This window comes from Poecilia latipinna, unplaced genomic scaffold, assembly GCF_001443285.1.
Source record: "Poecilia latipinna isolate Pla-1442-1.1 unplaced genomic scaffold, P_latipinna-1.0 Scaffold11, whole genome shotgun sequence".
NCBI lineage: Eukaryota > Metazoa > Chordata > Actinopteri > Cyprinodontiformes > Poeciliidae > Poecilia > Poecilia latipinna.
Genome location: NW_015112627.1, coordinates 208,303 through 231,103, shown reverse-complemented (window position 1 = coordinate 231,103; position 22,801 = coordinate 208,303). Strand labels below are relative to the sequence as shown.

Below are 22,801 nucleotides of genomic sequence, written 5' to 3'. Positions count from 1 at the left end.
CGTAAAATTTCTTTAAAACCCTTATCATAAGTTAAAGCAGCGTGCTTCCATCCTTTCCCACACATACACTCATTTTCACAGCTTCCTCACCATCCACTACTGAACCCTCAACAATACCTTCCGCCCGCTCCTCTGCAGCGGGCCCCGCCGCGGCAGCCTCATTAGGTGGATCCTCCACCTGCTCAGCAGCAGCAGGCTGCTGCTTCGCCGCACTCGGCGGGGCCGGCCCAGCCCTGTCGGGACACACTTTTACAATGTGCCCCTCCTGGCCGCAGCCAAAACATTTCATATTAAAGGACGTTGCAAACAGGATGTAATCAAATTCGTCTACTCTAACACGAAAGCTTAAATTCAGTTCCTCATCTCGCCGATTAAGGATCGTAAACAGCTGTCTCCTATGGGAGACAACATGTTTCAATAACGGCGATTTGCAGCCTGAAGCCTCTTTATGGGTGACACTACCTTCGCGTGCCTTGACAACTCCTTAACCAAAAAATCATCACTGATGAACGGCGGCACGTTCGACAAGGTCACCCTAGTCGCAGGCAGCGTCAAGGGCGAAACCTGCAAAAACACGCCGTCCACCGTGACAGCCACCTCGACCAGCCGTTGAGCCTGCTCAACCTTCTCCACAAATAGAACGACAGCTCCGTTCATGCGAGCTGCCAATCTAATGGACCCATGTCCAACCACTTCCCTGACCGCTAAACAAACTTCCTCCACGCTACACGGAGAACCGGCACCCACCTTGACGCCGTTCTTCCGCGTTAGCGTGGAGAAAGCCCCACCACCAGACACCATGTCGTCATCAGACGCCGGCCAGCCAGGCACGCCTGACGGCCACACCGGAACCCAAACAAAAACCCCTTAAAATGTGACAAACTAACACAAAATCACAACTAAACAATGAACAAAAACCCCAAGTGAAAAAACAGTAAGAAAAAACCAAAGATAGAAAATATACAATCGCTCTCTCTTTCGCTCTTCTTCCGCTCTCCACTCACCCTCCTCTCACACGAAGAAGAATAATAAGAAGAAGAAGGCTATTTCTGAAAGAAAGCCTGACAGAAGCTGTTTTTGGTTTGCTTTAAAATCTGACACAGGATGCTGTGCCCATCACCATGTATACAGCATCCTCAAAGTAAAACATGGCGGTAACATCATCATGCTGCGAGAAAACTGTTCTTCAACTCAGACATAGTTGTCACAAACAAATAACTCAGGCAAAACTGGAGAAAAACCAGCAGATGACTGCAGTGGAATGGTTAAAATCAAAGCACTTTCATTTGATAAAACGGCTTAGTCAAAGTTCAGACCCAAATTCAATTGAGAATCTGTGTCAAGGCTTGAGAATTGCTGTTCAAAAACGCTCTCCATCCAAGCTTAAGCTATTTTGCAAAGAAGAATGAGTAAACATTGCTGTGTCTTTGAGTGCAAAGTGGCCAGAAATAAGCCCCAAAATACTTGCAGCTGGAACTGCAGCATAATAACAGTCTACAAATAAATGACTCAGGGGGGGCTGAGTCCAAACGCATGGCACACTTTTCAGATTTTTATTTGGAAAAGATTTACCTTGTATCATTTCCCTCCCATTTCATAACAGTGGTCGAAGCTGTGTTAGTCAACATGCTGTAAAATACCTAAGTGGTTGTAGTTTAAAGTGGAAAAAAAAATGTGGAAAAATTTGAGGGAGGGAAAAAATTTTCATGGTGCAAGAAAAGTTCAGACTACAAGGAGAAACAAAGTCTTTGCAACATGATTTTAACATCAAATCTAGTGAAGCCCTTTGTAAAATGTCTGCTCTTTCTGCACATGTTTAATATTAGTAATTGAAAGCTGCATGCGTGTATGTGCACACTTCTGTCTGAGCAATCGTTGTTAATTAGAGATGTTTAGAGAAGCTTGTGGTTAATTTTGGTGAAGTGGCCGTAAAAATGCTCTGCCTCTCACGGAAGATCACTTTCCATGACGCGGCACATGTTCCAAGCACTCACGCAGCGACATAATCACACACACACCTTTATGGTGCTGCATCTTCCATTTCTTTTCTACCTAAGCCCCTTTTTCACACACAAAGATGTTCCCTGTGTTAGGTCCCTACCACCTCTTGGCGGAGCGTGAGAAAGCAAGAAGCATGACAAGTAATTGCCATGCTGCACGCAGTGTCTACATGAGCGCTGTTTATGAGGTGACCAGAGGGAGGAAGAGTGGGACAAGAAGAAAATAGAGCAGCAACCTGGAGGAGTTTCATCATTTCTTTGACAATTTTCAAAGATTCCTGGTCCTAAAAAGTGTTGAGGAGAGTAGAAAAGGTTGGGGGGAAAGACTTTATGCCTCGTTCTGTTGTGTACAAAATAAACATCTGAGTTTAAAAATAAAAATCTCCAACCAGGTTCTTTCATGGTGGTATTTACATAAAAGCTTCATCCATTCATCCATCCTTCCATATATAAAATGGAGAGCCAGTGATCAGGAGTTTCTTTGCTGATTTCTAACTGATCATTTCGATTTTTTTTTTCTATCACAGTAAAACCCTTTAAAGTCCTTTAATAGATGCAGTAGTTCTGTGTCCGTCACAAAGAGGTTCCAGGATTATTTCAGAGGATATGCCACTTACCTCCATCTGGTTTCTAAGATTGTTCAAATCCATCTTAGTTGGTGCCGTTAGTGAAAATCTAAATATTCTTTTCAGTATTTGACCTGTGATTGGGGATCTGAGCCCTTAAAGGGAAAATTGCCAGGTTCCTCTCTCTCCTCTCTCTGATTGATTGATTGGTGCATCTCCAGTGCTAAATCAGATCTGTTTCTAGACACAGTGATGAAAATGTTTCAGAAAAATTCTCTCATTGTAACTAGGAGTTTGTGCCTCGAGCGTTTATGTGTTTAGGGGCAATAATTGATTTCTGTGTTTTGCCCCGCAGGGCTCATCCCCACATCTCCCAACCCAACACACACACACACACACACACACACACGAACACAGCCAGGCTTGCTGCAGTATTAATGAGACATGAATAAGACATGAAGAGAGACCCCCCTCCTACATGCTCACACAGGGTCCCCCCTCCCCAGCTGCTTCCTGTCTGCAGATTACCCAGCTTTCACTGGGTTCTGGTTAAGTGGGGCCAGGAAGAGATTTAACCCCCTCAGCAGGAGGAGACGTCCAGCATACATGTATCAGCGTGCGCGCGCACACACACACTTTACACCATCAGTTATTGGAATTTTTTTTTTTTTTTTTGTGCGTCGAGGTATGTTTTAGGAATCTCAAATGGTTTAAAATATATTTTTAAAAATCCTGGTTTTGTAATTTAACAAATATCTTTAATTTGTAAATAATTAAACCTGGAAAATCTGATTTGGGCAAAAGTATTAAAAGAATTAAAAGAACTGCAGTAGTCTAGCCACGTAAGTGTGTGCACTCTTAAACTAAATCTCTGCTGAAGCACCTTTACATTTAATTTCAGCGTTCAGTCTTCTATTTAATAAAATATTTGCCCATTCTAGCTTCCTGATGTTCTCCTAATCTGTCAGATTGTGAAGACGTCGTTTGTCCACAGCCCCTGTTCTTGTCATCCTACAGAGTTTCTATCAGATTAGGTGTAAAGATTAGAAAACTGTAATTTTCTCCTGTGAAGTTGCTCTTTTATTGGTTTAGATGTATCCCTGCTTTCACCACAATACTGAAAATATTAACTCCCACCTAAAGGTTTTGGACTGACTGATAGCTGGAATTGTTCATTTAATTTTCATCTGTACTCATGATGCCACCACCGCCATCTGTCATGTAGGTGTTGTTTTCAAGATGTGCAGTTTTGTTTTTGTGCCAAACATTTATTTTAAGAATTCTGTCCCAAAATTTCCAGTTTGGTTTTAGCATATTTATTCTTCCACAAAGGTTTTTGGAAATTTGAGCCACATGGTTTTGGGAGTTTTCTTTAGAAGAACCGCCATCAGTTCTTCATTCCTACAGGATGTCCTAAATATGACCCCTTGGTGGGAGACAGAAGAAATCTAGTTAAAGTAACATCACTGTTGGACAAATTCAGTTCAAATTCAAAAATACTTTATTGATCCCAAAGGGAAATTAAATAAATGTCTAAACGTAATAATGTCTCCTTTAGTGACAGACTAAATGTTCTCCTAATCTGTCAGATTGACTGTCAGATCCTTGGTGCACAAAGGAGCGCTATCACAGATCCTTCCCAGCTGACCATTAACCATCACTTTACATCCTTTCTGTTATTTGCACATCCTTCCTGATTTTTCTAATTTCTTGTAAATGGTTTATGTGTACAAATATCTTGTATACTTTCTAAAATTATTCTACTAATTTCTTTTAATCTGATTATGCTATTTTTGGTAACTGTACAATATTATTTATTTGTGTTATGCTGTTAATTTGCCTCTTCTAATTTTGCTTTTTCAGTGGTCAGTTTCCATTTTGTCTTTTCTTCAACTTGGAGAAATGTCCAGATTTAGTGCTTTTTGCCATCCCTGAGGAATTGTTTATGCTCCTCTCCTGGTTGATACCTTTGTACAGAGAAATTATTTTTGATTCTTTCAAATCAAAAGAATCAATATGGTTTTAGCTGAAGGATCTAATTGAGAAAATGTCGGGTATATTCTACCAGGACAGCTGAACATTATTTTAATCTTTTTTGGATTTGCTATGATTGACCATAACTGTGAACTCAGGAAGGCCGAGTGGTGAAAATCTGATCAGAAACTGGTTCAATATGTAGTACTAGTGTTCGTTTTAATTTAATTGTTGCCTCACTAACATATTGAATTTTTACAGCAGTGTCAGGAGTGATTTTTAGATCTACTATAGACTCCTCTGTGGCTTTTATTTCATTTGGACTACAGAAAAATGCAAACCAACCCCTTCACCTCCAGGTTTGCTAAATTGATGTTTTTCCTCTAAAATTTCTGTCATTTTTACTCTCCGAAGTTTGTCTTATTTAATGCAAGCCATCTCTATAGAGAGCTACTGAGCTACTGGTGTTGCTCAGAGCAAGGAGGACAGACAGGAAGCTGTCTCGGCTCATTATGTTGCCCACTCGATAAGTAAGCGTATGTTGCTTTAGGTTGAGTTGTGACCTTCACTGTGTTTTTGTTGCAGGCCTCAGCGACGTCCAGCCCAGAATCAGCTTCCCCCGGCTTGCAGGTTCACGCGGCAGCTGTCAACGGAGATAGAAGCGCCCTGGTCAAACTCATCACAGGTCAGACACACGCTGGCGTTCATCAGTAGCTCCCTCTGCTGCAGTACGCTCTGACAGTACTAGCACACCTGCTGAACATGTGTAAACCTGACAATCGAAGAATGTAAAACAGTCCCAACATTTCATTTGGGTACATTTTAAAATTCAGCACTTGGCCTTATGCAATAGCATGTAGCGAAAGGAGCGAGGGGTTTCTTTACACAATCTGTGTAGATCAGCAGCCGTTTTAGTCCATTTTCTCCTCATTCTTACAGAATAAAATTTGAGCCACAAATGTAATATATAGAAACATATTGTGAAATTCAAGATGTGACAATCATTTAATTTCTACTTTTAATAAAAATAGACCCTACACAAGATAAAAATATACTTTATTAAGTACAACAAGGCGAGTTGAGTTCACATTTCTGAAATAAAGCACACAACCTCATTATTTAAAATCTTATGAAATCAAAAAGAGTAGCTGCAGAAAGTTGCATTTCCTTTTGATTTTATATTTAAATGCATTGCTTATATTTCTGTAATTCTGCATGCTAATGTTATTAAGAGACTCTGTGGGTCCATGGTTTCTATATTACTGGATCCCGATACAGGACAGTTGATTTTCTACCTGGAGAACAAATCAAGCATTTTCCATTTTGTGGTGGAGGTGACCAGATTTTTATTTAAAATGTCAACATTTGAAATGGTTCACACAGTAACATCCACTGTGGCTGGGTTCTGCAGGCCTTTGTGAGAGAAGCCAGTTAAATCTAATTTATTTACATCGCACCAATTCACAACAAATGTCATCTTGAGGCACTTTGCAAAGAAAATCATTTCAATTTAATCACACTTGCATTCTGATTGTAGTTAATAATCAGTGCATTAAACTCAGTTAATTATTTAAAGTAGTTTTAAAAGTTTCTGTCTCAGGAAATCACATTGCATCAAGTCAGTGACTAGCATTAAACCTCCAGACGGATTCTCAGCCCAAAGCATCACACATCCTCTACCATACTTAACAGTAACAGTGAGTAGGAGATGTTTCACTGCAGCTTGTTGGCTCAGTTAGTCTCAACTAAATAAAACAGACAGTTCCAGTTGAGTTTAGCAAATGGTATGTTTTTAAATTTGTGTTGGTTTGGGAGAAAAGGGCTCATCCAGCCATGTTTGTCAAAGTCTCAGTTGTATAAAACATTTAAAATATACATTTTTTTTTAAATTTTCTTGTTTCCTGATTTGTTCTTGTCTTTCCTGTTTTGAAGAACAGAAGAGGAAGATGAGCCTCTTTATCATATTATATACCTGAGAATTAATAACTAAAAGTTTCAAGATTAACCTAAAAAGTGAAATATATAAAGAAAAAAAAACATAGTTTATTTACATTCTTTAGACATTTTTAGTGGGTAGACGTGAAGGAAAGCTGGATGTGAAGGAAAACAGACGTTTTTGTGCATTTAAAAATTACTTTGACAAGGAGCAGAAATGAGTAAATTTGTAAAACTTGTTCTTTCAAACGCAGAATAACTAACTCTGACTGTGCGTGTGTAGCGGAGCCCCAGTTGAGGGACCATGAGGACCAGTTTGGCCGCACCCCCTTGATGTACTGTGTGCTGGCCGACCGGCTGGACTGCGCTGAGGTTCTGCTGAAGTCCGGCGCCTCGGTCAACAAGACGGACCACAGCCAGAGGAGCGCTCTGCACCTGGCAGCACAGAAGGTACCGACGCCCACAGACGCACAGTGGAGCTCACTCAAGCATTTACTGTTCTTTATACATTTTGTAAAACATGGTAAAAAAAAAAAAGCTGTCCATCAAAATCAAAGTGAAGTTAAATGAGCTCAAGTGGGGAGCTAGTGACCCCTAGTGGCTGCCACCAAAGCCTGAGGGTTTATGTGGGGTATTATTGATTAATCCGTAATGATTAAGGACAAACACTGTAGCTGTGAGTTTTTACACTGCACAAAACCTTACAAAGTATTTTCAAACAAGATTCTAGTGCAAATATCTTGAAATAACCTACAAGTAAATTTTCAGCAAGAACCAGGAACTTGTTTTAAGTCAATAATTCCTTAATATTGATGAAAAAGTACTAGTATAAGTGAAATAATCTGCCAGTGAAGAAAGATATTTTACTCTTATTATATGGGGAAAATGTCTTGTACCGCTCCATCGATATTCAAGCGCCTATTTCTTGCTGAAATCTCACTTGTTAGTTAGTTTTGTCTCATTTCATGTGCACTAAGATATTTGCACTAGAAACGAGATCAAAAATACTTTTGTGTTTCTGCAGTGTAACTCATGTTTTTATATGTAAAGATTTATTCCACGTCATGCTTAAGAGACAAACAGGAACATGCTCTTTTGTAACACAGCTGCATGTGACAATAATACTAATGTCACTACATTTGATGCAGGATCATCATATCGTTAAGAAGAGATGGGAGGTAATAGATTATTGGGTAGGATCTCAGCGATGGGAAGTGTGTCCGTGTGTGTGTGCATGTGTGCGTATGTGTTTGAGTTGGGGGATGCAAGTGCTGGGAAGCCCTGTCTCTTTGACATCTGATCAATAAGTGGCTGAGACAGCAAGAGAGACCAGGGATTACTGATCTAATTGGACCGAGAATGGAGAGGACAGGATTACACACACACAACCGCGCGCGCATCTACCCACACAAACACACACGCTCTCCTCCACAGTCGAGATGCATCCTCACACACAAGATAGATCTGTCAGACTGTGGCTTTGCATCCTCAGAAAGGCAAATATACAAAAGCGCGGCCACACGTGCACACGGCGTGGACATGCCGCCGTCGCCTGAGCTCTCCGCTGCGATGCATCACCCAGGGGGCCCGGTAGTTAAAGAGGCCAGGAGTGAGGGTGATAATGATGTGGAGGGGGGTGACAGGCAGACGTGGCCGCTGTTTACTGTTTAACAGCTCATCACAAGCGCTCAGTGGCGAGGCAGGAGGAAGGGGACGGAGATGGATGACCTGCGGATTGAAGCAGACGCCGCTGAAAAAGCCCTGTGGGTGTGAGAGTGTGTGTGACACCGCTGCCGGTTCATGACTGCCGTTAAGAATGGCTGATTTCTGAAATTCCCATCAGCGCGGTTCACCACAGTGGTGTGTTTGCAGGGCAACGTGCGTTTCCTGAAGTTGCTCCTGTCCAGGCGTGCCAACTGTCTGCAGAAGGATTTGGAGGGCATGACCCCCCTCCACCTGGCCACACGACACCCGTCTCCCAAAGCCCTCGCCCTGCTGCTCAAACACATCGGGCCTGGAGAGGTGGACACACAGGACAAAAATAAGGTTCTATGATCCAGACACACACACGCATGCAAAACTATTCATCCGCCTCCATCTATTTCACATTACGTCCGTAAACTTCAGCACATTTTATCAGGATTCGATGCCCTAGACTAGCGGTTTGCAACCTGTGGTTCCTACAAAACCAAAAAGGAATTGATTATGAATGCAGCAAATTGTCAATTCAGGAGATTTTCAGCAAGTTCATGTGCAGAATGTGCTCTGAATATCTACAACAGGCTTTTTAAAATAACTATATTCAAACTACCTGTCTTTCTTTATTTTTCATATTTATAGAAAAGGTTCACGTCATTGTACATTTTTTTTTATCTTTGGTAATAAAGGATTAATTTTATTCTGAATATAGAAATACATTCAAGTATATTTTCTTTTAATCTTTCACAATAAAACATTTTATGTAGCACATAAAAATCATTTGTTGTGGCTCTAGGCGAGTTTTATTTCGTAGTAGCGGGGGCAAAAGAGGCTCTCTGAATGGAAAAGGTTGCTGACTCCTCCTGCGCCAAACCCGAACAAATAGAACTAAAGTGGAAAGAAAATAAAAGTTTTACAATCATAATCTGAATAGTGTGGGTTGCATCTGTGTGCAAAACCCTTTGCTCTCATATTGTCCCCAAATTCAGAGCAAATAAGTTGAGTCATCCTGTTGAAATGTGATTATGAACCCAGCTGTTCAGCGGATTGCTAGAACAGCATCATGAAGACAAAGAAACACAGCAGACAAGTCAGGAAGAAAGTTATGAGGAAGTTTAAAGAAGAGTTAGATTATGAAACAATAACCCAAGATCTCAAAAAGCATTGTTTCATCTGTAATCTGGCGAGAGCACAATGCCAAACCTACCAAGACACCTAACCTAACAACCTGTGCAATGAGAGTCTTAATCAGGGAAGAAGCCAAGATGCCCATGGTAACTCTGGAGGAGCTGCAGAGATCCACAGTTTAGATAGAACAACCTGCAGAAAGATCAACTACCAATCAGTTTCTCTATGAATTTGGCCATTGGGGAAGTGTGGCAAGAGGGAACTCTGTTTTGAAAGAAGCCAATAGCAAGTTCTGTTTTCAGTTTGTCAGAAGCAATGCAGGGGAAACAGCAAACATGTAGAAGAAGGAGCTCTGCTCACATGAAAGTAGATTTGATGGCATACATGCAAAGTGCTGTGTGGGGCTGTAACACTCCCCATCAACCCCAATTGAAACAGAAACAACTTTTTGTTTTTGTGAAGTGCCTCAAGACGGCATTTGTTGCAAATTGGCGCAATATAAATAAACTGAATTGAATTGAACTCAGTTAAGTCTTGAGCAGTCCTGTAAAAAACAAAACAAGACATGAGCCTGAACGCAGGGTATTCTTCCATCAGGACAACCATCCTAAACATCCAGACAAAGCTACAACAGGATAGTTTAGATCAAAGCGTGTTCATGCATTTGAACGGCCCAGTCCAATTAGGAATCTGCGGCAAGACTGAGAAAAAAGACAAATAGTCATCCAAGTTGACTGAGGTTGAACTGTTAAGCAGGAAAGAATGGGAACAGATTTTAGTCCCTAGATGTTCAAAGCTGGTTAAAAAAAAAAAAAAAAAAAAACTCAAAATTTGTAGCTCCAGATGCAGCAGACCAAAGTGTTGACTCAGTGGGATGAAGAAATCGTAGATGCTTGCAAAACCTTTCAGAATTTTATTTGGGAAAAAAAATTAACTAACTATTTAGAATTTTTCCTCCCCTTCAAGCCAACACACTCCTCTGTGTTTGTCCATGACATAAAATCTCAATGACACACTCTGCAGTGTGTGGCTGTAGTCGAATGAAATGTAAAAAGTTCAAGCGGTAGGAATCCGTTCTCACTGTAATTTCTCAATTAGAAAGCAGCCGGCCCAGGCGTCTGACCAATAACCTGCGGAGAGATAACTGACCGGCTCAGGATGGTTTCCTTGAAACGCGCTCGCACACAACGGCAAGCGATGCAACAGTCTGCGTCTTTGTTCTGTGTTTTCCTGATAAGACCACAAACACACTGTCCCTCTGTCTGCGGGAGCTGATGTGTATCTGACATCAGTATTTAGTTTTGTAATAATCCAATATGCATCATCGCATCAGATGACAGTGGTTTCAGCAGATCTCAGAATAGCTCAGCAGCCGTCACGGAGTCAGTATCTGGGTTAGGATCTCTGGGCCGCTGCGGGGCCTTCAATACAAGCTTTGTGTTGCACGTTCCTTCATATTTCCTGACCGTGTCATAGTGGAGTAATTTTCTGAACGTAAGTGGAAACCTCAGCCCCACAGCAATCCCTCTGTCTCCTCTGGCCTCATTCATCCATCTCTGTCTATCGCCTTTTTTTTTTTTTTTGTTGCCTGTTTACAGCAAACCGCTCTTCACTGGTCAGCATTTTATAACCGACCGGAGCACGTCCGCCTTCTCATCAAGCACGATTCCAACATCGGCATCCCAGACAGCGAGGGCAAGATTCCTCTGCACTGGGCTGCACATAGTCAGGAGGCCAGCGCCACGCAAACTGTCCGCTGCATACTGGTACACACTAACACACTAACACACACGCACGTCTAAATCTGCCATCCTCACTCATCGGTCTGCATGTCTGTGTGTAAAGGAAGCAGCGCCCACCGAGTCCCTGCTGAACTGGCAGGACTACGAGGGTCGGACGCCCTTGCACTTTGCCGTTGCCGACGGAAACGAGGCAGTGGTTGAGGTGTTAACGTCTTACGAGGGTTGCAACGTCACGGCTTACGATAACCTCTTCAGAACGCCGCTGCACTGGGCGGCGCTGCTGGGTGAGTGGAAACACGTGGGCCACACAGGTTCTCCGTCACTCAGTGTTTTCCAGATCTGGATAAGTCGTGAAAACAGAATAAGAGTTTGAAAGAATCTAATATTTCTATATGTTTTCCAGGCCTCATTACCGATACTGTTGTCTAAAAATCGTCCTTCATTCTCCTTCCTTCTGTGTCACCTGTTTTTCTTCCTTGTGTCCTTCTTGTGTCCTTATTTCCTCCCTCCTTTGTGTCTTTCCTATCTTGCTCAATTCCTAGCTCCCTTCCTCCTTTGTGGAGTCCCTTAAATGTGTCCTTTCTTTATCTCCTTGTGTTCTTCCCTTCCTCGTTACCTTGTGCCCTTCCCCCTGTCATTCTTATTTGTCTCCTTTCTTGTTTCCGTTTCTCCCGTCTTCCTTCCTGCCTTGTGTCCTTCCATCTTTTCTTTCATGTGTCATTCATATATTCCTCCTTTGTGCCCATCCTTCATTTTATATTTCTTCCTGGTGTCCTTTCCTTCCTTTCTCTTTTGTGTTGTTTCTTAAATGTGTCCTTTCTTGCTTTCCTTGTGTTTTTCCTTCCTGCTCTATATCCATCCTTCCTTAATCATGTCTTGCTGTCCTTCTTTCTGTCATCCTTAGTTGTCTTTATTCTATTTTCCTTTCTTCCTTCCTCTTATTCATCTGTCTCTCTGTCCTTCCATACCTCATGTCCGTCCTCCCTATTTTCTTTGATCAATTTCTTGTTTTTTTTTCCTTTCCTTCTTTGTGTCCTACCTCTGCTCTCACCTTTCTTTCCTTTTCATTATCAATATCAGCCAAAAAATCATGGTAAGCTTTATTATTTCATATTTTAAACTGAACAAAAAGGATGGAGAAATCTGGAAACTTGACTCTGTAAAGGTAAAATTTTTACATGGAAGACATGAAGGAGGCCTGAATATGCCACTACAAGCTGTGACTGTGTTTTATGTTTAGCAGTAATGTTCTGAACACACAAATATGATGTTTGGTGACACAAAAAGTATAAAGTCAAGTAGAAAATCCACACAATGCTAATAAAAAGACAGATTTGTGCTCAACAAAACATGAATCTAAGACAATATAGACCTCAGTGGAGTTCTCCTGGGTTTAATAGATGCAACAAGTGTAAACTCTCCCCCAAATAAAAACAGCATAAATGCATTCAACCTGAATTCAGATTACTTGACTTCACACCTGCCAAAATTTAATGAATGTTTTTAACATGGAATAAATCTCAGCTAGTCCTTTAGTTAAAGCACAGATAGATCAGAAAGGATCAAAGATCTCACTACATAAAGGTATCAGTCAGGAGAAGAGTATATTATCCATATGCACAGTGGAGACATTACAGAAACTGGACATTTCCCAGAACTGATGAAACATCAAGACAGAAGCTGGTCAGCGATGCTTCCAAGAAACTGAAGGAGCTGCATGAATTTCTCACAAGAACTGATTGTGTTCGTCATGTGACAATAATCTCATATAATCTCCATATATCTGGACTCAGGAGTAGAGCTGCTAGACAGAAGCCTTTTCATAAAGAACTATCAAAAAGCTTCCAGTTGGAGAATGTGTGTTAGGCTCTGATGAAACAAATTTTGATCACTTTGTACCTTTCCATGAAGGAAGATCCAAAAACGACACAGAAATGGAAACTCTGGCAGCATTATGATCCAGGGTTCCCTTTGTTCACATGAAACTGAGGTTTATTTCAGGGTGGAGGAAAGCTTGAATCAGTCAGTTTTGGTCCCAGAAAGCTGAAGATGAAGAGGGATTTTTTTTTATTTCACCATCAAGAGATCCAAACCAACAGCAGCTTCATGTAGAAGCAGTGCGGTTTTCTAGTTGTCCAAATATAGATTTTTTTTTTTTTTAAAAGCTCCAGGTTAGTCTGAAGATAACTGTGGAGAAGTTCATTTTTTATATATATTTTCCCCTATACTGACCAGCTTGTTTTCAGTTTTGTTGTAAATAATAAATGTGGCATTAAGCGTGGACAATGTTTTGACATTATCTAAACTTTTGTGCCGTTTTCCTAGGAACGTTCACACTTTGGAGATCCACTGCTGATCAGTTTTAATGATTTGTGTGACAGTGTGGTTCAGCCATCACTTCAGTTTCTCAGTTTCTAACTTTATCTCCTCCTGATGTGAAAACTGATTTCTTTTTGTTAGGACATGCAAAAATTGTCCATTTGCTGCTGGAGAGAAACACGTCTGGGACGATTCCTTCAGACAGCCTTGGAGCGACACCGCTGCATTATGGGGCTCAGAGCAACAACGCTGTGAGTTGTCTAGAACTTTAGCCAAATTAGCTGAGTTAGATCTTTCCCAACAAAGGAAAATTGTTATCCTCTGTTGATGGACTGCTGCTGTCTTTCTCTGCGCTCGAAGGAGACGGTCGGCGTGTTTCTGTCTCACCCGTCTGTGAAAGACGAGCCCGACCTGGAGGGCCGGACGGCCTTCATGTGGGCCGCCGGGAAGGGAAGCGATGAAGTCATCCGCACCATGCTCACCCTCGTCCCTCGCATCGACATCAACATGGCCGACAAGTATGGCGGCACCGGTGAGAAACTTTATTGATAATAATGGGGTTGACAAAAAAAAAAAAAGCTAAATCAGTACCATGAACGTAGAGCATAGAACAAAACAGTAATGCCAGCAAACATAAATATATAGAAATGTATACGGTACATAAAAAAACAAACAAATAAGAACTTGTCTTAATGGCTTTAATGCTTTTTAAATAAGTGTTCCTCTTTAAATATTGAGAATCAAAGTTTAATTTATGTCTACAATACTTTGGAACTAATAAAATTAGGTTGATTATATCAGATTGGTTTGTTTTATTAGGGGAATAAGAGGAGAATCCAAACAATTTATTTAGAGAAGTTAGGGAAAAGTTACTGAGAGTTTTTAAATGTACAAATATCTTGCCAGAAAATATGAGAAAGGACAGAACCAGCAAAAATTACAGAGATCTTATCCTTAGAGTTGTCAGAATGACAAGTTCATGCACTGTAAAACATTTGAGCCACTTTTAGTTGCGTCTACAATCTTCTACTCTTTAAGTCAAATAAATTTAACGAGTTTTAGATTTTGAACCTAAATGTGTGAGTTTGTGAAAGATAAGCTTACAGTTGTAAGTCATGTTAACTTTTTATCAATTTTGTCAAACTTCCAAGAGTTGAATAAGCCAGTTTTTGGGTTAGCACTTAAAAAACTGAAGGAAGAAAAAGGCAGGAGTGGGAACTATTTCCCAGAATGCTTAGCGGCATATTTTGGTATCCTGTGTTGCTATGTTCATTATATGGAAGTGTGTTACATTGGTCTGACTCTTGTGTGTTATTAAGGCAAATATTTATTTTGAAACTTGAGGATAATGTCCTGTTCACCCTAAATATTTTTGAGCAGAATTCATTGTGATGTCTAATAAAATTCATTATGTGATCAGACAATATGTTAATTCAATTTGAAACAAGAATTTAAATGATTCTAAAGTAAAATAACTTGATAATGTGAGTAAAAAGAATAGAGAAATGTGTTCTCTCTAACTAGGTAAGCACAGTTTTTTTTGCATATTGTGAAATAATCATTTGGCTTAAACTGCAGCATTAAGTTAAAACTCACAATTGAAGATTAATGAACTTAAAAACAATGTTTGGACAACTTGNCTCTTGTTCTTAAATCAACTCATGAGCTTTAATTTCTGAGGTAAAACCAAAATAATTTTCTTATTGACTTGAATTGCATTTTCAAGGCAGCAGGTGGACTTTCATTTTGCAACAGTGCGTCAATGTGCTTTGTGTAAAAATTTGCAGGTATAAAATCTTAAAAGATACGTATTAATAATCAAACATTTAGACAGAAAACATCAGATTTTTCTCCCAGTTCAGGTCTGACTCAAGGTTATTCCAATAAGAGATCACATTTGGAACAGAGACAATGTGTTTCATTAATAAGGCCCATATATCCCAGTTGTTTTTTCACCCTGCTGACTCGAGCCAGCAGGGACCAGACATGGAGGAGTCAGTACAGAAGTTATAGAGGACTTTAGAAGTATTATAACACCAGACGGGATAGCATCAAGGAAAACACAGAACTGGGTCAAACTGAGTTCTGTCAGGCCTCCCCTTTGACATACACGACATACTGTGTATGTGCATAATCTCCATGGCAACATCGCATTGGTCTAACCAGCTGGGAATAGTTTATCCATGCTGGAGCCATGCTAAGCCAAGGGCGACAGAACCGACTGGAGCCTGAATCACTGAATCACGCTCTTGACTCGACACAGTCAGGAGGAGGAAGTGATTCACACGTCCCGAAGGCGTTCATTGTGTCAATTTAAAAGACTTTCAAATCGTTTTTGTCCAAACAGCGCTCCATGCGGCCTCCCTGTCGGGCCATGTGAGCACGGTGAAGCTGCTGCTGGAGAAGGGAGCGACAGTCGACTCCCTGGACGTCATGAAGCACACGCCGCTGTTTCGTGCCTGTGAGATGGGATACAGAGATGTTATCCTCACGCTCATCAAAGGTGGGTGTGACTCTTGCATGTTGGCAAATGTAGTTTTTATGGCGTCGTGCAAAATGTATTTTAATACTTCTCTAACTTTTCCGCATTTTGTCACATCACAGCCGCGAAAATCGTTGTGTCTTGTTTTGATTTTACACCAGGAGTGAACCTAAAGTTTAATCACAATGGCTTATTATGAAAACAGTAATACCTCATTTTTAAGTAACTGTATGACATTGACTTTGTTGTGTCACTGCAGTTAAATCCCCCCAAACACAAGTGATGCTCTGGAAAAATCATTCCCATTTGTAATTTGCCTCTTTAGGAGACCAGTCACATAAAGAAGTCTGATTTGTATGATGAAGCTATACATGGTAACTGTATTTTCAAACGTATAGGTATTTATGGAGGCTTTAATTGAACAGTGGAGAAAAATAGTTTCCCCCATTTTTATTTCTCACAATGACGTAGTCCACGTTATGGTTTGTTTGCTAACGTAAACCTCAGAAGTGCTGTATTTAGGTTTTTTTTTATGGTTGTCTTTATATTGAGATTAAATTACATTCATGTAGTTTATGAATACAGTTTATTAAACTGAGTTTTATTTAGGGAGTCAAAGGGGCTGAACACATATGCATACTACACTTTTAGGATGCATAATGCTGCATCTTAATATTGAAAGCCATGTATCCCCGTCCTTCCACTTCACAATTAGGCACCACTTTGAGCTAATCTACTACATGAACGCCCAATAAAATGCTCTGTGGTTTGTGTTTTAACGTGGATCTCTGCAGGGCACCGAGACTGTCACTGTGGAAAACATAACTACTTTGCTCCTTTATTAACTTTGTTGTTCTTTATATTTCCAAAACAAATAAATGTAGGCTCTGCTTGTGCTGAGCTGGTTGATGTGGACGGTCACACTGCTCTCCACTGGGCAGCTCTGGGGGGGAACGCCGAGGTCTGCCAGATACTGATGGAGAACGGGATCAGTCCCAATGTCCAGGTACTGATAGGAATATTTCCAAAATTAAAAGAGGACTTAAGAGTTTTTGTCGTTGTTGTTGTCACTTTTTAAGTGCACAGTGGCACAGTTGGCAGCTCTGCTGCCTCGAAGCAAGAATGTCCTGGTTTCGAATCCCATCCTGGGGCCTCTGCATGATGGGTTAATTGGGTTTTATTTTGTTTGAGATGAGGTTTCATCTGCTTTTAGCCTCCTCTAATTAAAAGGCAAACGTAAGAAAACTCTTCACTTATTGAGGATTAGCCATCTGTCTTTATTTGAAAGTAAATGATCTTGATTAGAGTCATTTAAGCTTCCCATGATTCACACTTTCTCGTAATCTTGTAAAGTGATTTTGAGTAATGGGTCGTAGTGGCTTTCTTTGGATTTTGGCAGCTACTTTAACCTATTCATGTGCACCTTGTGTAGCTAACCATGATGGTAGATGGGGCGGTGGACGCTTAGAGACTTGAGAAGAAAAGAAACAGACTGGATTAAAAAAAAAATAATAATAATAATAAATTATCTGCACTATTTTGTAAAAGTCACGGAAATTACTTATCTTTTTGTTTATGCCAATTTTTATACAAACTGTGTTCACTATTTTCTGTAAAAGTGTATAATTTTTAGTATGTGTAAGAAAATGAGCAATAGCAACCATGTAGGTTTTGACAGCCTGTTATATTTAGACACTAATGGTTTATCTCTTGGGCTTTGGACCCTTGGATAAAGCCTTCAGAGTCAGAGGACCTAATAAAATGAAAAATAAAGCCTTATTCTGACTTAAAACAGCCTGATACTTCATTTCTGTTTCAAACGGGCCATAAACTGTAGAGGAAAGAGTGAGAAAGCAGTTACTGTTCAAATAAATATTGCTAAAAACCTTCAAGAAGCGTAAAGTTTGTTATCAATCACAAGAACGTCTGGCTTTCATAAAAGTTTGAGTCGAAGCATAGAATGAGCCGTTTCTTTGTCCGGCCGCAGGATCACGCAGGACGCACTCCGTTGCAGTGCGCTGCATACGGCGGTTACATCACGTGCATGGCGGTTCTGATGGAAAACAACGCTGACCCAAATATACAGGACAAGGAGGTGAAGACACGCTTGCACGTGTTTGATTTGGGTTAAAAGAAGGTCATATGAACCGAGTTTCTTCTTTGTGGGAGCACAGGGGAGGACTGCGCTTCACTGGTCCTGCAACAACGGGTACCTGGATGCTGTGAAGCTGCTCCTGGGCTACAACGCCTTCCCCAACCAGATGGAGCACACCGAGGAGAGGTGAGGAGGGGGCCCGTTGGAGCCGAGGCCAGGCAGACGGCTTTAAGACTAACGCTGCTTGTGTTGCGCAGATATACGCCTCTGGACTACGCTCTGCTGGGGGGGCACAGCGAGGTGACCCAGTTCATGCTGGAGCACGGCGCTCTGTCCATCGCCGCCATCCAGGACATCGCCGCTGCCACCATCCAGGCCGTCTACAAGGGCTACACCGTCCGAAAGGCCTTCAGGGAGAGGAAGCAGCTCCTCATGCGACACGAGCAGCTGCGCAAGGACGCAGCCAAGTGAGAGAGGAGCACACAGCAGCACACAGCATATTTGAAGATCTGAGCAGCCCCCACCTGTACACTGATTCCTAACTATTGATGCAGTTTCATCGTCCCTTGTGTCAATCTTAACACAAAATCAACTCGAAATCCATTAATCTTTCTATGTATTTGTTGACTCTTCCAGAGGACGGTGTCTCTTCCTGCCTGTTTGTCCCTCATTGTAGTTTTAGTCTTTGTTATCCGTCTCCTCGTCTGTCTCTTTTTCTGTCGTCAGTAAACAGATGCGTCTTCTCTCTGTCTCTGGCCTCCAGTTTGCTCTTCGTTGGTTATTTGCTCACCTGTCTCACCTTTGTTTTAATTAGTAGATTTTTTTTTCAAACAGGGAACATATTATTCTTTTTTTGATTTCCAAGGAAAAAGTGTTCATGAAGTGAGGAAATTTAAATGTGTAGTTTATGCACTCTTATAATAAGTCAAAGTCCACCTATGTGTACTGTGTGAAAGTCTCAGAGGTTTGTTAGAACATGAAGATGTAGAAACCCAGCCGGCAGGTGAGGGATACAATTAAGGAAAAATGTAAACCATGGTGTAGGTTGTAAAACAATATTCATTCAATTAAAAAAAAAAAAATCATATTTCATTGTTAGCATTGCTAATTATCCCAATTCTTTTTAAAGTCTCCACATTTTAAGCACAACCTTTCTTGTTGGCCGCTTGCGATTCATCTTGTGTTTTTCTTGTAGGAAGAGAGAAGAGGAGCAGCGAAGGAGAGGCGCGACACAGCATGTTGGAGCGGACAGACGAAGAGTTTCACTTCTGAGCGCAGAGCAGGAGGCGCTCTCCTTAACGAACATCGTGGAAGACCTAACCATGAACGACCCATCTGTCGACACGAAGAAACACGCCAAGGTCAAAGAGGGGAGGCATAAAGGTACCAAGGAAGTACTCAACTGTGTTATTGCAGCATAATGATAATAATAAAAACGTACTCCTTTATTACAGAAATTATATGTATTTGTAGCCAGGCTTCCATCAAATTGTGATGCGAATTTTGAGTGAATTTTAAAGATGTCGCAAAAAAAGAAAATGTGAAAAGGCTGGCTTCCATCTGCTGGTTTGAAGTGAATCAACCAGGCCACGTAAAATGTAATTTCATCAGAAGTTGACGCTACGCTTGTTTGTAAAAAAAAAAAAAAAAAAACAAGGTGCAAGATGATTTTTGTGCTTCTGGTAAGGCACAAATCCACCAGTGGATGAGAGTTTCCCACCAAGAAGTTACACTAGACTTTTTCGCTGACCGTCATTTTGTCAGACTCAATAAAAAAAAATCCATCATAATTGAATGAAAATAATGACACATTTCATTTTCATTTGGTTTAATTAATATTCAACAAGCTGAACATCAAACAGATGAATACATGACATGGACATGAAATGTTCACCTTCTTGAGCGTAATCAAATGTCTCAGGGTTTTGATATTGATCTGGAGGATGAATCCACACACTGGAGCCGCACTTTACGCTGGAACTACAAACGGCAAGTTTTGAAATCAGGGAACATCTCTGAAGCAATTTTAAGGAAGGATGCGCTCCAAAGCATAACCTCCGGAGAGCGAGATGCATTTAGTTCAGAGATCAGGTCAGAGATGATGTTCAGGTGGGATTTTTATTATTATTATCACTGACTGATTTAATTACCTCTGCAATGCTCTCTAAACGAAATCTAGGACGTTTCTCAAATTTTGCGTTTCTTCAAAATGCGTATAAAAAACCTTGATGGAAACGGGACTACTGAGTCATATTTTCCCGAGTGAGCTATTGCATTGACTTTTACTTTTGCCTTGTCAGGCCAGAAGATCAGGATTTCCAGAAGAAGTGTTGCAGCTGAGCGACAAGAAGCGTTGAACTGCAGCTCTGCCCTGAGTGACCGCTCTCCACCCGAAGCCTCACAGCACACCCGGCTGAAGAAGCTTCTCTCTCCCGCCGGCTCCAGAGAGCCCCCCACTCTTAAACTCACACCTCCCACAGCGGCCAAAGCTGCCGGAGAGCGGTCTTCCTCTGTCGCGTCCGCAATGGCCTCCTCTGCGGCCCGAGCTGAGGCGAACTCAAGAGACGGCAGAAAGAAAGACCCTGCCGCGACTGGTCACTCTTCACGCAAGCACCGGAACCACAAGGAGCCAAGTTCAGAGGTCAGACATCAAGCTCCATCACTGAGGAGCAGCTCGTCTTTAGATCACAAAAGGCCCCGCAGGAAAACGCAGCCTGGTGGGAGGGAGCAGGAGGAGAAGGAGGAGGTGAGGAGGAACGAGGCCGCACGGATCATCCAGCGAGCGTGGCAGAGGTGAGGCTCGTACCTTGGCTGGATCTCGGTATAACGTCAACGTGCTTTTACTGTACGAGCCATGTGGTGCCCTCATGTGTCTTCTCCCTCCTGTAACACCGACCTCCCAACCCTGAGCTTTAACGGCTCTGGATGCCATCAGCAGGAGAGCGGTGGGGGAGAGAACGTGAGAGAGAGTGAGACCAGAAAGGCTATAATCTAAATCTTTCATACAGATTTAACAAGAGGCTAAAAGTTCAGCAGGGCTGCACTAATAGCTACCAGCAGCCCCTATCCCCTTCTTGCGCTCACTGGGTTCCTCTTAGAGACTGCCAGTCCCCCGCAGGAGGCCCTCTGTTTCTCTGCAGCTTTCACATTTAGGTTGTATACATGCTGCTTATTAAGTGCCCTGAATAAACTGTTTACTCTGTTTACGCTTCGTGAGCGTCGGTGTGGGGGCTCGCCAGCGTTTATTCCTTTGAACGGTGTCTGAGATGGGGGTTTTTCTGTTGATTTCAGGTTCTGTGCACGCAGGAGGACAGAGGTGAGGGCCTGTGAAGAAGCCGAGCAGAGCAAGTCAAGCTGCACCCCTGGAAGGAAAAAAGTGGAAAACAGAGCAGCGCTTGGCAAACCTGCGTCGAGTAAAAACTCTGTGCTGCAGAGCATCTATGGTAAGAGAACCAGGATGCTGCAAAACATCGTGAAACTCTTGTCATGTTACAACCACAAAATATGATGTTGAAATTTTATGTAATTTCTGTGGAAGGGGTGGAAAGCGTTGTATTGAGCAGTCTTACTTTGATACCCCTAAATAAAATATGTCAATCAGAATTGGAAAACAAACAGCATCATAAAGACCAAAGAGCACACAGACGAGTCTGGGATGGAGTCGGAGAGGTTAAAGGCAGAGCTGTGAAGATTTTATTGAGCTCCGTTCAAGGAAATGGAGATTAGATTCAGTTGCCTAAAAGAGGATAAATACTTTTTACCATCACTTTTAATTACTGCAATAAATACCTCAAAATATGGAGATAAGATTTAACACGTTCATAGCCCACCATGAACTGCAGGCTTCTGAAAAACTGTTTAATTACTTTTTAATATTATTATTTTGCTACCTAACAAACTATTACATCCCTCAGCAATTTTATTTTTAGCTTTTGAGTTATAATAAATCAGTTCCATGTAGCTTTTATCATATAACTATATCAACACCACAAGCCTACCTGAAACAACCCAACAGCAGTTTAAAAACAAATGGATTTTACCTCCCTGTCTAAATATACTCATAGTTGCATTAAGGAGTGAGGAGTTTACATAAAAATGCTCCCTAGAAAGCAAAACTCAATTGTTTTGAAAGGTAATAAAGCAGTAATTACTCCTGAGGAACTACTATACAACAGCTGCATTGGCTTTAAGCTGAGGTTTTCCAATCATGGGGTAAATAATGGATACATTTTATGCAGTTTGAGCACTGATGAATAAGTTAATGGTGTCAGTTTAATAGGAAAATAGCTGCTGCTCTACTGTGAAAGTGAAGCTGTGGCTTTGGATGAGAAGCGACAAGCTCTCAGGTGTAAGTACCAGCGTTCGTATCTGGACGCCATCAGCTGGGTTTTCCTACCGCGGTTTCGCTCCCTCAGACAGGCCCGACCTTCACCGCACATCACCAGGTGATGATAGGACAGGCAGAAGCACAGACAAACCCGGGCGCTCTCCCTCCACCCTCAGACGGACTGAAAGGGTCCTCGGTCCGGCTGTTCCCCCCACCGCTCCCTCCTCGTCGTCTTCCTCCCCCTCTCCCTGCCTCTGTCTCTCCTTCTCCCTACCTGACAGTTCCTGGCACTGTGAAAAGTTCAGCGCTGTCACGGGGAATGTCAAACGACTGCGTAGAGCTTTCCGCTCGCCACACACACACACACACGCCTCACCATCCAACACACACACACACACACACACACATACATATGTTCATGAGGCGAATTTTCTCACTTTTTAATTTCCACGAAGCAGAAGGAAGTTTGACACACTAATGCTGGTCGCTTTAAAGTAATAAACCATTTGACCTGTTTTCTTTTTTTTTTTTTTTT

The 22,801-nt window shown here is 41.6% G+C and overlaps 1 protein-coding gene across 4 annotated transcripts in view; it reads left to right on the top strand.

The window, feature by feature from the left end:
* invs (inversin) overlaps positions 1-22,801 on the top strand; it is a 39,980-nt gene that overhangs the window by 11,398 nt on the left and 5,781 nt on the right. For 3 of the 4 annotated variants that reach the window (XM_015029887.1, XM_015029861.1, XM_015029870.1), the window contains exons 3-17: positions 5,126-5,225; positions 6,759-6,925; positions 8,348-8,521; positions 10,900-11,067; positions 11,147-11,327; positions 13,504-13,613; positions 13,723-13,894; positions 15,710-15,865; positions 16,729-16,850; positions 17,832-17,939; positions 18,019-18,125; positions 18,197-18,406; positions 19,135-19,322; positions 20,240-20,732; positions 21,231-21,382. In XM_015029887.1, the coding sequence (XP_014885373.1) occupies positions 5,126-5,225; positions 6,759-6,925; positions 8,348-8,521; positions 10,900-11,067; positions 11,147-11,327; positions 13,504-13,613; positions 13,723-13,894; positions 15,710-15,865; positions 16,729-16,850; positions 17,832-17,939; positions 18,019-18,125; positions 18,197-18,406; positions 19,135-19,322; positions 20,240-20,732; positions 21,231-21,382 (2,608 nt within the window). The remainder of the gene's footprint in view (positions 1-5,125; positions 5,226-6,758; positions 6,926-8,347; positions 8,522-10,899; positions 11,068-11,146; positions 11,328-13,503; positions 13,614-13,722; positions 13,895-15,709; positions 15,866-16,728; positions 16,851-17,831; positions 17,940-18,018; positions 18,126-18,196; positions 18,407-19,134; positions 19,323-20,239; positions 20,733-21,230; positions 21,383-22,801) is intronic. The other variant, XM_015029878.1, reaches the window with a different exon arrangement.